This window comes from Chelonoidis abingdonii, chromosome 7 (genome assembly GCF_003597395.2).
Source record: "Chelonoidis abingdonii isolate Lonesome George chromosome 7, CheloAbing_2.0, whole genome shotgun sequence".
NCBI classification, from domain to species: Eukaryota; Metazoa; Chordata; order Testudines; family Testudinidae; genus Chelonoidis; species Chelonoidis abingdonii.
Window position 1 is genome coordinate 12170018 of NC_133775.1, and position 15000 is coordinate 12185017.

The 15000-nt window shown below is 45.3% G+C and overlaps 1 protein-coding gene across 3 annotated transcripts in view; it reads right to left on the reverse strand.

The window, feature by feature from the left end:
* LRP8 (LDL receptor related protein 8) overlaps nt 1-15000 on the reverse strand; it is a 307300-nt gene that overhangs the window by 10768 nt on the left and 281532 nt on the right. Inside the window, exons 11-18 of one of the 3 annotated variants that reach the window (XM_075067620.1) lie at nt 14736-14963; nt 14033-14151; nt 11023-11162; nt 8437-8578; nt 6947-7099; nt 5825-6052; nt 2545-2613; nt 2166-2338 (exon numbers count right to left, since the gene is read on the reverse strand). In XM_075067620.1, the coding sequence (XP_074923721.1) occupies nt 2166-2338; nt 2545-2613; nt 5825-6052; nt 6947-7099; nt 8437-8578; nt 11023-11162; nt 14033-14151; nt 14736-14963 (1252 nt within the window). Of the gene's footprint in view, nt 1-1958; nt 2339-2544; nt 2614-4366; nt 5164-5278; nt 6053-6946; nt 7100-8436; nt 8579-11022; nt 11163-14032; nt 14152-14735; nt 14964-15000 lie in introns of those variants that run through there. The other 2 variants (XM_075067621.1, XR_012656228.1) reach the window with 2 other exon arrangements.

A 15000-nucleotide genomic window follows, 5' to 3' on the forward strand; every position in this document is an offset into this window, starting at 1 on the left:
ATAATTCGATGACCATAGAGAAGCGACTTTTTGTGGATGCAAATTCTGTCCAAAGTTAATATGAAGATGAACAGTACAGAACATATAACACATTACCCATGACTGGAGGAGCTGTCCTTCTGAATGACATGTGGTGGTTGAAGTCCCATCACAAGAAATACGCTTGTTTGCGGATAGCCCACTTAATTGGTAGCATCCTTTCTCCTTGCAATTCGATCAGCAGGTCTTTCCTGTCTCATGACGTGTCGCCTGCCTGACTGTTGGCGCATTGGTCAAGAAGTGGTTTTTTCCCCACATTGACCTGTTCGACTTACCCTGAGAATGGGAATAGTCTGATTATCTCTGCTCCTTTAATGTGCCTTCCCCGTGGACTGATCTCCTGACGCTGTGTTACCTCATGCGTGAAGGCCAACCCTTTATGCCTTCCCGCCGTCACCCTGCATTGGGTCCTGCTCAACTTCGCAGAGCAGAGCTGCGCATCATCAATGATCCTCCGCGCTGTCAGGCACACTATACCCACGTCTTGCTTCATAGCGCTGCCCTACCCTACCACTCCACCCAGCCTGTACTCAGTAGCACAGCGACTTCGCGCGCCTGACCTGCATTTCTTCGACCTGCGGAAGTGGCATCCATATGTAGTCTCAGCAGGGTGGCAGATCTTTCCAGCTGGCACGTGCCTGCCAGTGGAGTTCTCCCTTACAGGGCGAATAGCGCTTTTAATCTTCTCTGTGGGTCCGATCCCTCTATTTGGACTACCCTCCAGCCTGAGAGGTCCTTACTTGTTCGCTGCAGGACACGCAGCCATTCTATGCCATCCAGGCTAAGCTGGTCTCTGTTTCTCACCTTCTATGTTTCGGTTCTAGGCTTGGGCGCATACACCCTTATACACCGCCCAGCCCAACCTGGACTCACGGGATGTAACCAGACGTTAGGTCCTCCTCCTGCACCAGTAGCGAAACTGCTGCTGCATGCACTTTTCCTTGGAGACCTGCTGTCCGCGTAGCCATTTTGAACATCGACCAGACGTGATCTTGAGTCAGGCCTCTTTATGGTTCACGCAACGTATGGACTCTTTATTAAAGCAAGGTTGCCAGTGTGATGCCACACCCGGCTTCCTCTCTCTATAGGAGGAGATGAACCAAATCACGTCAAGGCTTATTTCGAGCCAATGTACCACATCAACGTGATTGGGACAGAACAATTCACTCCTGACATCTGTTAACGCTCGCTGTTAGTTCAGCGGACAAACATTTGTACGCCCACTCCGGTAACCCATTTTTACTTCACGTGTCGCAGTGCAGTCGAAGAAGCAAACCTGTTTTTCTCTCCTAGTGGATTCTTCATCTTGATTGTGAAGTTGCACTGCACTTATATTCGTCACATCCCCAAGCCATACATGCATTTACCTAGGCCAGTCTTCATCGCGCCTGCAACTGGTACCTACCCACGAGATCTATCGCGAGCCTCCATGGTCCTCGGCCATACCGCTTGTTGCATTATGCTTTGTTTTTTCTATCAGATCAAGAGATACTGCAGCCTTTGGCCTCTGACTCTATTTCATCTGCCAATTTTCACTCGACGGGCCCGCCTACCAGGTTGGGAACTCACCTAACTGGATAATGGAGGATGACGCTAAGCAGCTGAAGGATAGAAAGACTACTACAGTTACTCACCTTTGTAACTGTTGTTCTTCGAGATGTGTTGCTCATATCCATTCCACACCTGCCCTCCTTCCCCACTGTCGGAGTAGCCGGCAAGAAGGAGCTGAGGAGCGGTTGGGTCGGCAGGGGTATATATCAGGCACCATAGTGGGGCGACCTGCCGGCCCACCGAGTGTTGCTAGGGTAAAAGTTTCTCCGACGAACGTGCACGCAGCACGCACACACCTAACTGGAATGGATATGAGCAACACATCTCGAAGAACAACAGTTACAAAGGTGAGTAACCGTCTTTTCCTACTGTATGTTCCAAAGTGATGGCAACATGATCCACATACAAGTCTTAAGAGTAATCTAACAGGCAAAAATCTGACAAAGCCCCATTTAATGTACTGTCTGATGCCAAGTAACTGTAACCAACCTTGTGATCAGCTGAGATAATTCTGTAGCCAAAACTTCTTAACAAGAAAAATCTTTTCCTTTGGGAGCTTGCTCAGAGATACTTACTGCTGGGTAGACATGCCCAATTTGTGCAGTCCTCCCAATATGGATTTCCTCTTCATCCTCTTCTTCTGTTGTCTTCCTGTACACAGGGTTATCAAAGTTCATGCTTTTAGTGTTCTTTCTTTTCCAGTTCCTCCAGATGAGATACCCTCCCATACACAGCAAACCAATGACCACTGAAGAAAAGAAGAGAAAAAGCTGTCATCCGGCTACTTGGGGAAGGCAAACATAGTCCCATGCGGACCCCAAATTTGTTCCCACGTGGACCTCTGCTCCTGTACCCTTCAGACTTGCAATACAGTAGTTCCTTGTGCTCCAGAAAAGTCTTTTACAAAAAGTTGTCAGGGTCGTCTCATTCTAAGCTTAAATCAAACCTGCTTACCAAGAGGAACTACAATTCCAATAATGGCTGTGGTAACAGTTGATCCAAAACCTTGCCCATCAATGGCATCTGTAATCATAAAAGAACAGTTCTGATTAATCAAACGGCACTAAAGATGAACCAGAATTATGATGATAGGTAAAGAAATTTAAAAAAAGCTAGGTTTTAAAATGTGCTTAAAGGTATGTGGTCTATAAATATCTATTGTGTGCTTATATTTGATAATTAATCATCTTCAAACAAGACAGGAAATCATAAAATAACTAATCCCGAGCCAGCAGCTTGCCATCTTTCTTTCGTAATTCTTTCATATCTTGCGCCCTGCTCTATGGCTGTGCCACAACACACAGATTCACTCCTAAATAATAATAAACAGCTTTGAAATGTAGAGACTTTGAGCTTGCTAACCCCAGATGTCACCTGTCACAGTAGGACACAAAGACTGGGATCTCAAAGGAAACGAGACCCCAAAACGAGGGCTAGAGTTGCTAAGGGTCTGTCCCTTTCAGAAGAACTGTCCCTATCCATGCACAGTGACAGGGCTTTACAAACGGGGGCACAGTTGACTGCTGAATATGGCCACAGAAAAGCACAACATGATGTGTGACCAACTCTCATCTAAACCTCTTCATGCTGCCCCCTTAAATAGCTCAACTATTAGGTGAAACCAGGTACTCCCTCCCCATTATAGGGCTGAATGTGAGGCCTCTACAGCACACCTAGGCTCCTGCAGGCCAGGGAAGGTAGAGTCTGTGATTAGGTACCAGAGCTGAGTCTTCTGAAGTCAGAGCACACTGGGGCTAGCTTTAAGAAGAGCTGATAAAGAAACCTATGCTCAGAGCAGGGGTCTCTCTCAGACAATCAGCCTTCCAGTCTGAGAAGGACCAGCTTTGGGGATAGCTAGCCCCCCCCAAATCCTAAACAACTCTAAAAAATACAGCACTTCACATGACCTAATGCCTGTTTGTTAGTGGAAGGGCCTGGTAGTAGGGATAGTGTGACACCTATGACTGTTTCTAGGTACTGAAAAATCTCATAAGAATTTCATGTGTAATGGTCCAATGGTTCAAAACTGGTTCTCCATGTGTATGACTCGTAGTGTTGTTTCTCCTGGCTCTGTGTGCATATATCTAATCACCTGTCCACCATGGTACACTCACACCTTGAATACTGCATGCAGTTCTGGTCACCCCATCTCAAAAAGATATATTAGCATTGGAAAAAGTACAGAGAAGGACAACAAACATTATTATATGGAAGCTGTTTCACACTTCTGAGGAGAGATTAAAAAGACTGGGTCTGCTCAGCTAATGGGGAATGTGATAGAGGTATATAAAAATCATGTATGCTGTGGAGAAGGGGAATAAAGTGTTATTTACCCCTTCACATAACACAAGAACCCCGGTGAAATTAATAGGCAGCAGGTTTAAAACAAACATTAGGAAGTACTTCTTCATGTAATGCACAGTACATCTGTGGAACTCATGGCCAGGAGATGTTGTAAAGGCCAAAAGTTTAGCTGGGTTCACAAAAAGAATTAGGTAAGTGCATGGAGGATGGGTCCATCAGTGACTATTGGTCAAGATGGTCAAGGATGCAAACATATGCTCTAGGTGTCCCTAAACCTCCAAAAGCCTGAAGCGGGGACTGGATCACTCAGTAATCGTCCTGTTCTGTTCATCCCTTCTGAAGCATCTGGCACCAGCCACTGTCTGATGACAGTATACTGAGGTAGCTGGACCACTGGACTGATACAATATGCCACTTCTTTCTTACATTCTTAATGTTTGGGCACAAAAAGGGAGGCTAGTTTGTAAAAAAATCTGGCCTGTAACGGAAATTCTGTCTTTATCAAGGAGAGTAGCTGACCCTTCATCTTGTGCAGCACAGCTCCTTCTGGTAGCAACACAGCCACAAAGCTATTGCGCTATCAGGAAAAGAACTCTGTGGTTCCAAGGTAGCTACATAATGCATTTGAATGATCCTCCTGTGGCTATGCCTACACCAAAGTATGCCATGTGCACTAGCTAAAATTGAGCCTGAAGGGATTGCCTCAAAATTCAACAGAATGTCATACTTATAAGAGCAAACCAATACATGTTAATGTCTCATTCTTGCAAAATGTGTGTTTTGTAATCTTCACGGGATTAGCACTGAACTCAGCAATATACTGTATTTACTCTGCCATATCAGGAACAATTAGAGAAAAGGCTAAATACTTCATCTACTGAGACACCAATGCACGGAAAATAATGTAAAAGGTAGTTTATCCTTTTAAATGAATCCCCTTGGCAGGTAACTTTATTAAAAAGACATTTTACCAGTTAATGAGATAGGTACCATAATTGTCCTTGTTAGAAATATTTTAATAAACATTGAATCTAATTATTTTCGTTTGGGGTTTGGAAGGATATTTACATAGGTAAGAATGATGAGAACGAATTTGCAAGATTGATTCTGCTTTCTCAAGCGCACTGCTTAGCATCAAATATCATGTGTCCTGTCTTGCCGATGAGAACAAGGATGCATGATTTAGTTCTATACCTGCTTTGCCGATGCAGTGGAAATGATGCCTCTTTTGCTCAGTGTAGTCAGCAAAGCCAGAGGGCTTCTGTCTTACTGTTTTTAATCAATTACCAGCAAAAGGGGCTGTGTTGGAGGTGGAAATCTTCCTCTCTCTAGAACAGCAAGGTTATGGAAAGGCAGTTCAGCTTCCCTACATTGCCCTGCCAACATGTTGCAACCCCGACCTACAGGGATCACCACCAAGACTGGGAAGGTAGTTAAATCCCTCATGGCTTATTCAGTACTTAGCCTCCGTAGAGGCTGACAATAAAGAAACCAGTTAGTGCCATCTGCTGGGGGTATTTTTTGTGATGTGGACATCAGTCCATGGAGATATTAATTTTAATGCAAAACTTTGCCAGAGGTATTTCAGAGCAGAGCTACATTAACTTTCAGAGCACTGTACTGAGCAAAACAAATGCAACTTTGTTTGAGAAATTGGAACCTTAAATGCTGTGGGTGTAAGACTGAATCCCAGGGAATCAGACATGACAACCTGGAACCAAAGAGTTCAGAGAAACTGGGATCACTTTTCTATTATCATAATGAAGGAGTTGAGATGAAAAATCTGATTTTATTTCTGCCCATCTATCCATGCCTGTGTCTGACATGCATATGGTACAGTTGGCCTGCCAGCTTTCCTACTAGCCCATGGATCTTTGTGATACTCCTGTACCTAGCAGAAAGTAAAGAAATAGGAACCTGAATCTCTTACAGTGCTGGGATAAATTGCTATTTCCAGTTGTCATTATCTTTGTGCCTATTAGGCTGGATGTGGTTGTGGGTAAACCAACACCTGGGGTTGTGATGGAGAATTGTGATACAGCTCCTGAGTTCTCTCTACTGGTATTGCTGATGTTGCTAGTTGTAGCTGCGATGATGGTGGAAATCATAGTAGTGGTGATGGCTGAAACTGGCTCAGTTGTTGAGGCAGCTGGAAGATCTGAAAAGCAATCCCATATAGTTAATATTAAGCAATGACTGAAATCCGGCAAAACAAGTGTGCAAAGCAGATCTCACATGGTGATTGATAGGCAGCACTCCTTTCCAGATTTGATAACGGTTAGAATAGGAGTCTGGTTTCTATTCCTGATTTGTTATGTGGCCCATTGCCTTGCTACACCTCTCTTTGCCCATGTGCAACATGGAAATAAAATAATTTACAAAGTTCACAGTGGTGTAATGATATCTATGAAGTGCTGTGGAGGTGACAAAAAGGTTCAAAGTCTTTATCACATTTTTTTGGGTGTTGGCCCCCAAAATTCAGAACTTGCACCATATGGAAATATTAGGTAAAATTCACTTCTAGTAACTCCCATGAAGAGACTAGAGTTCACTAAGGATGAATGTGGCCAAATATTTTCCTAAATATACAATATACGCCACTCACGCCTCATGGGGCGGTGTTAATGAATGATTTTATTGACCAAAATCACCACCATGATTTCAAACCACTCACATGTTTAGTACCTGATCCAAAGCCCACTGAATTCAGTGGGAGTCTTTCCATTGAGATCAATGGGATTTGGATCAGGAAGTTATTCTCTGTTCCCCTTTATGCATTCAGCTTTTCTGATTACAATTTGTGAATAAACAAATTCTCAATAAAGTGACACTCCAGACCAACCAAAATATCAACCTATGTGCAAAAAAGGTCCCAAACGCACAGACTACCGTAGCTAATGGTTCATGCACTGTTGTGAGAGGGGGAAATTTCACTGATGAGGTAAGTTGGTTTTGTGGAAGGGTGGGGTACAATTGGTGTGGCTCGAAGGAGCGCGTGCCAAGCAACACCAGGCTAAGAGAAAGGTCCCTGCATTAAGGTGGTTGCTTTTACCTTTGTAGCATTTCTTCATATCAGGGCCCAGCCACATGTTGTCAGGACAGGCACACGTATACTTGGGGGAATGGAGAGAGATCTGAGGTGCGGGAAGACACAGGTATTCACAGCCTCCATTGGATTGAGAGCTGAGCTCACAGGAATTGGGAGCTGTTCAAAGTGGGGAAGGGGAAAAACAAATGTATTGTTTCAAACCATGCTCATCAATGTATCTTTGTTTATAGCACAGAGACCCCTCTCCCGAATGAGATTCTATTCCAACTCAGAACCCCTAGGAGTTTTCCATCTTCTAGAGCTCTTCCATTTGTATGCAGGAAAGTGGCAGTGGCCTCACCATTGTGCGCTCCCACTTCCATACACTATATGCAACCGTTTTGCTTTGCTTTGATGGTTACAGTAGGGGATGGGCAGTCAGGACGCCTGGGATCCATTCTTTTTTATTCCACTGACTGGACTAAGTTTCTTAAGCCATTGTTTTCAAAACATCCTCTAATGCTGGCCATCTAAATCAAGGCACTTAAATCCTGCTTTTCACTGATGCTGAGGAATCATACCTTGAGTGGACTCACTGAGAGCTACGGACACTCAGCATTTCTGAACATCAGGCCCTCACTGTCGCATGCTGGGCAGACTTTAAAATTTTTTGCTTCACCCTCTGCCTCAATTTACTTGGCTGCTTAATAACTCTTACCTCTCAGGTGTTTTTAATGCACTATGAGATCTTCAGATGAAAGCTTCAAAATGTCTTGTGGGGTTTCTTGTTTACTACCCAATAATATAGATTAAATGTACTCAATTTACAAGCAAATCATGATTTTTCTACCTGCCAGCTCCACAGAGTAAATAAAGGATTTGAATATCAAGTTTATTGATGATTGTCAACAATACAAACTCTTTGATTAGAATTTTGTGTTGATTATGCTGAACCAGGAAAGAGTCCAGCTTCTCTCTTAGTTGTGCAGGTTTTTCAGTACTAGCACCAGTAACAGGTAGGACAATCATTTTTCTCAGTGCGCCTAGCTGACCCAGAATACATAGGGGGAGCATATCTACCGAGTAAGGTGGTGCCATTTCACAGCTGTTGTCTCATAATACCCACAGTCTCAAAGCTATCTCCCTGCCATTTTCTTCCTGCTAAGCAAACTGTTAGCAAGTTACTTTGTTTAGAGTTCTTTCCAATTTTATCTGAGTGACACTGCCAAAAAGTGTCACCTAAAATGAACAGCAGGCAACAGGCTGCTCTGATCGCTCTAAGAATAGACTTCAAAAGGAAAGCTGCTAATTAAATTACTATAAACAAATTGCAGGCTTTTCAATAAAAGCGCCCACTGAATTAACTATGCAGGAATTTCAAACATCAGGCATTCATTTTATATTAGCAGCATCTGCCTTACTGCGCCATCCAAGACAATTGGGAGGGATTTTATTTACCAGCCCAAATGAATGAATGGTTTTTGGACTATGGGAGAACTGAGGACATGCCTTACCTTTCGGCTGCTTTAGCTCGTGAAAGACCACAATATCATGGGGGTTATTGAGATTCTCTGCTAAAATGGAGATGTCCAGGCCATTCAACCTGTTTGCACTGAAGATTGCCTCATTCTCCAGGTCAGTCCAGAACACCTTATCCTGCAGAACACACACAGGCATTTTGATTTGGGTAAATGCAAACCCCATGAAATGTACGATTGTGGTTCTCTGGCAGCCCCGAGGGCCATTTGGGGCAAGGCTGCCTACATCTCACATTAATCAGAGGCATGTTAAGTACATGCAAAACAGGCGCTAATTGTGCAGTATGTTATTGGTGTGTCCTCTACTCCAGCTGGAGACAGTAGCACTCAGCACTTTGCAGAATCGCATACTGAACGATCTAAAGACGTCTACTGAGACTGAGATAATCTTGTCATTTTGTGGTGCTGCTGGATCATGATGTGACGCTACTTTTGGCTTTGCAACACAAAGATGCAAGTGTCTCAGGGCAGGTCCAGCAGGTAGTGATCGATCTATCGGGGTCGATTTATTGCGTCGATCCCCGATTGCACTCCCCGTCAACTCCGGAACTCCAGCTCGCGAGAGACGGAAGCTGAGTCGATGGGGGAGCGGCAGCAGTCGACTCACCGCCATCCTCACGCCCAGGTAAGTCGACCAAAGATATGCTGATTTCAGCTTCTCTATTCGCTATTCATGTAGCTGAAGTTGCATATCTTAGGTCGACCCCCCCGCTAGTGTAGAGTTGGGCTCAGTGTCAGGAGGTGGTAACAGATCTGGAGAGCAGCATTTACAGATAGGCAAAAAATGCTTAGTTCCTTAGAGCAGCTTTGGGGCTGGGCGGGAGGGGAGAACACTCCGAGCAGGCCTGGATACAGAGTGGCCATGTCCATTATGTTGAGTGAAAGAAGAGTTTTTGTGACTCCAATGGCCATGGATTTTGAACAGGATTTGAAGGAATTTGTTAGAAATCTCTGGTCCCTGCACCACAGTGAAAGTGCCAGTAAATGCTGATCTTCCTTCCCTTTCCAAAGATGTGACCTCGGTTGAGCAAGTATCTCTGTAGGGCAAAACCACTTGTATTAAAGAATCTGACACTGCAGCAATGGATAAACACTACAGAGGGAGCATCCAAAAGACCCACTTCTGTCTGCTGCAGTAATAACTTTAGAAGCAAGTGGCACTTTCTAATGATTACTGCAGATTGAGAGATACCTAAGTACCACAACATAACAGGACACAGTAGGTGTGTGGGAACTGAAGGCTACTGAGATGGATTTAGTTGTAGGAAGGTGACCTGGCCAACAGATGAAAAGGTAACACTTGCAATGTCTTTTAATAAGATGAAATACATAGCTGGAGGGGGAAGGTTGGGTTCTCAGGAGCTAGTTCAGGAGATTTTCTTTTATCTTGAGAAAAGATTCAGATGGAAGAAGGGAGTATACGGCATGTGCTTGGTTAACAAACACTGTGAAAGGGATTATGCAAACACGGTCGATGTCTTGCCTAATTTAATGCACAGTCCCACTAAAATCAGCAAGGTTCTGCATGACAATAAGCACACCAGGGCAGTAGGTGCCTACAGGATCAAGCTCTTAATTTTGTGGCAAGTAGAGTGTGCAACCTTCAGCTATCAGGGCTGTGCACCAGAGCACGGCCAACTCAGCTTGAAAGAGAGAGAATGGTCTGGGTTTATGTTTAAATTCGATAAGTAAACGACACTTTCCTGGGGTTAAATCCTGCCATCAGACAAGTGCACTGGGTTCTCAGTTCTTCCCAGGCAGAGAGGCTCCCCACTAACATCACCGCCAGCTCCCAAAGGGCTTGTACAAATTTCTATCTGGGTACACTGATCCTTGTTGCAGATTGTCAAGCAGTAGCACATAATGACTGCACAAACAAGTAGCAACCTGCCAGGCTGAGGAAGGGACCACATGCTGCATGGGCCTGGGAAAATGCAAAGCCAGGAAATCACAGTGCAGATGAGTTGTAAGAAGTGTTCAAAGCAAGCTGCAGTGTCAAATTCAAAGCCATCTGGTGCGGGCACATAAATCCCTGCCATGCACCCAGATGAGAGGATGCCCTGTGTTCAAGTGGCTTGATCCTAACAGGATGCTTTAGCACCTCCTGTGAAGCTCCCACTGAAATCTTATCTCACTGGACCTGCTCATTCATCAGCATCAGGCCTTTAGTTAGTGAAAACCTATATGGCCTGACAAGAATCATAGAAAACTGCATGTGTTTTCTCCTGCCAGTGATCTGGCCATTACGCAAGCAGTTAGCATGACTAAAATCAAATTTTGCCATTAGCACACTTCAGTTGTGCAGGTGATGCCAGTTTAAGCAGGGTGCTCCTCCCCACCACAAAAGTAATGCATTACGTAGTAGCATTTGGCTGATTGCAGCTCTCCGGGAAGGAATACTCCTTGCTGAACTCACACTGGATTAATTTGCAGCAGCTGACACATCCCACGAGCTTCCTGTGCCATTCACAGGGCACAACTTTCAAGCAAGAGGTGTGTAAAAAGAGTTCTGGTGGCTTCCTGTACTCTCTAGCCAGCTCTGCACCCATTCTTCACTCTTACCTCAAACACAGCTACTCCAAAAGGGTGGCTCAGGTCATCAGCAGAAGAGATGAGAACTTTCCTATTGCCACCATTGAAGTCAATGCTTGAAAGTAAGTGCAGCTTGGAGTCCACCCAATAGAGACGCTGATTCAGCAAATCTGAGACAGGAAATGTGACAAGGCAGAATTACTGTACATGCAATTACAGCACTTTTTGCTATTGTCCAGTATTTTTCCTCTTGGCAGAGTGGCTACTTCTCCGTGGGCTGTTGAGCCCTTTTATTTATTATGGTGGTTGAAACTTTGGTTCACTGCCCAGATACGCTGACCCAGGCACCCATAAATAACATGCTGTGATGTGTTTGCGAGAGCTGCTCAATTGACAGCCCAGATCATGAAGTAGTCCCCTCTCTGATCAAGTAGAACAGGCCAGAGACGTTGCTGGCTTCCCAACTCCACCCCAGCAATGTCCCTCAAATCTGGGCAGGTCTTCACAGACAGCACTACAGTGGCACTGGTGCAGCTGCGCCGCTGTAGCACTTTAGGGAAGATGCTGCTATGGTGACAGGAGAGCTTCTCCCATCAGCGCAGTTAATCCACCTCCCTGAGATGCTGTCGCTATAGCAACAGGAGACGCTCTCCCAGCGATGTATGACAGTGGGGGTTTGGTCAGTGTAACTGCATCGCTCGGGGGCTGGATTTGTCAAACCCCATGGCGATGGAGTTATCCCCTGATTGGTCTGTTGTGTGGGCCTGGATTTGTCTGGAAGGATCTTTTTGAAGGCTGAGTAGCTAGCTCATTCTACAGACCACTTAATCTGTGGCTTTTTGCTGAGACTCTTGATGAAGATGCAATTAATGCTAATAATGATGGTGGTTTCCAATGCTGAGTGACCGTCACCTTTTCATAAATTAATAGATTTTAAGGCAGAAGGGACAAGTGTGATAATCTGGAGTGATTTTCTGCATAATATAGGCCATAGAACTTCCATGAATTAATTCCTGCTTCAAGTCTAATAGCTGTGTTTGAACTAGAGCATCTCCTAGGAAAACATCCAATCCTGATTTAAACATTTCCAGTGACGGGGAATCCCACTTTCTCGAAGCCATTCCTATGTTTCAAATTCAAGTATATTTCATTTCACGGACAAGAGGGGAAGAAGTGGGAAAAGGTGACTCATGCCACTGTAGAACTTCATGAACTGAGCTTTTCTTCCTGGGACAAATTCTAATTTTGGATGAGATCAACTAACCTCAGTGCAAAGGGTGATTGCCTCTCATGAAAGCAAGCATTTCAAGCTCTGGGCTGAAATCTTAAGCATTAATTTGTTGGTTAATTAATAACAGGGGCAAATGTTATGAATTAGTAACAGTAGTAATACCCTGTGATGTAGTGGCCAAAATTGCCTGCCATCACAGCAGGGGTTAAAGAGAACCTTTGGGTTCAGCTAGTCCCACCCCATTATATCTGCAGCTAATATCAGGCCTGTAAGAGGAGAAAAGGAAAGAGTCTGGCTCAGTTCGGGGCTGACTGGTGAAGAGGCAGGAGCTAGCTGCCTCCCTACCGGAGGGGGGTGACTAGCCTGCCAGCTGAGGCAGCCACCAGGGAGTAAGCACTGTCTCCCCAGCCCAGGGAGGCTATGGAGAAGATCTAGCAGCCTCTGACAATTGAAGTAACTGGATGACTGAAGCCCAGAGGCATTGTGGGGTTTGGCCTCACCAGACTTACAGCTGCCCTGCCCACAGGAGCCCGGGACCGTGGTAAGGTGCCACCCAAGCCCCACGAGAGGGCACTATGGGAGGTAAGCCACCCCAGTGAATTAGACTTTAAGGTCCATGCCCCACACTGAAGAGATGGTAGTTGGAAGTGGCCCAGGACAGTGGATTTAGACTCCCTAAGGCCCCCTGTTCAGGGGTCGACTCACACAGGATTGTGGGCTGGGACCTGGTGTAGAGGGAGGACCCATGTCTCCCTACTCCCCCTGCCTAAAAGAATGAGGCACTTTGATGAGGGAAACAAGGGGCCAGAGGTCAGGCATGCCAGCCACTAGGCCCTCCAAGCACCCTGTTACCTCCCCTTCTGCACTGAACAGGTCTAGTGGCTTTTATTCTCCTTCACTTGGTCACATCAAAATTCCCGATTGCAGTACTAACCAGGGCTCTGTATAGTGTTGATCCAATATACTTCTGATTAATTTAGGGCCAGACTGCCACCTGCTCTGCAAGTTCACAAGAAGCTTCCTCTCCTTGTGTAGAAGCAGAGCACAATTTCAGTCCCTGCTTGTGCCACCAGGGTGCAAGACAGCACAGATAGGGGACATGGTGCCACCCCTGCAACACCTTAACTCACACAGCCGGACTGGCGGGCAGGGGGAGTATGCTGGCCCTCATGAAGGCAAATAGCAGCAGGCAGATGCTCCCCCTTCATGTTGGGAAGCTCCATAAGGATTTCTCCCTCCATGGGCTTCCCATGGAATGGTACAGCTCTGCCCCATCTCCAATGCGGGGCTATACCTTATAGTCACAAAAAAGCCCTTAAGCATCACAGCACATTTGTATGGCACTTTTATAAACATGGAGTCAGTCACATCCCTCTCCTGAGGAGCTTGGGATCCTGTCAGCATTCACTGACTGGCACAGTGCTTGCTACCATGACAAAACTATTTATCATCCTAAGCTTTGAGTTAGTCACTGAGTGTTGCCAGGACTGGGCCCTAAGAGGAACAAGATAAGACATAGGTCAACAGTTCAAGTAAAGGAGAATATGAAGGATGTTCATGGAGAGGCAACTCCCTGATAACCTGGCTCAGCGCAGACATATATCACATTACACTGTGACCCTCTGTATTATAGGGAACTTGCTGGCCGCTTGTGTGCGTGACAGATGCTTGCTGTATCAAAGCAGCCTGGATTTTCAAGGATTATGTTGTCTTCCCCATTCCTATATAGGAATAAACATAAATGTAAAGAGGCCTCAGACATAGGGGCTTTATCACTTGCACTGATCTATTACTGATTCTGCGACTTACCGAGTGTGATGCCATTCGGCCACTCAATGTTGTCTGTTACCAGCACTTGCCGATCCACACCGTTCAGGCCAGATTTTTCAATTTTAGCTTTGTCGCCCCAATCAGACCAGTACATGTATCTGAAAGAGCCACAGAAAGGAAAAGTCAATAATTCAGCGCAGAGGTGACCCTACCCCAAGAGATGTGTGTGCATAATTTGAGTAGGTTTCTTTAATCAGGAGGTGTGGTACCCTTTTGTACTCAGTGTTTTAGGCCTTTGCTATTTTAATCCATTTTAACATCTGCTCAATGGAGCTGAGGGGTTCCTACTGTATGATCTAACGTGATCAGCATGTATCACAGGACTATGTTACACCAGGACTTAAAAACATTCTTTAATACCTGTGAAATAGCTCTTGGAATTTCAGCTGGATCTTTGGCCTTCTCTGTAGCCAGCACTAAAAACGTGCTCTTTCAGCTGTGCATCAGACTACCTCAGTTTTCATCACAAATCACATACCCTGCTCCTCCCCATCAGACACATGAACAATGCAAAAGAATTTCTGAGATGTAATTTCAAAGCTGCTTTTGATTTGACGCTGCAAAGATTTACATGTGCGCTTTAACTTTCAGCATGTCAGAGTCTGAGAGCTCATGAGAGGAGTGACAAGACTGGAACATGCCCGTTTGAAACCATGACTCAGAACTCCATCGTCACACCTACCCCCGTGTCGGATCAACTGCAAGGGCTCTGGGCTCGCTTAGATCAGTGCTAAAAAGTGTCGTCCTCTTGCTTCCATCAGCAGTGGCCACTGAGATGGTCTTGTTTCCTGAATCTGTCCAGTAGATGTTCTTGTGAACCCAGTCCATCGCCAGGCCTTCGGGGGAGTTCAGCTGACTGTCTATCAAAATCACCTGCTCGGCTGTGTCGCTGGCTTTGTCTATGTAGGCACTGCAAAGACAAGAATCGATGAACAGCACAGTAAGAG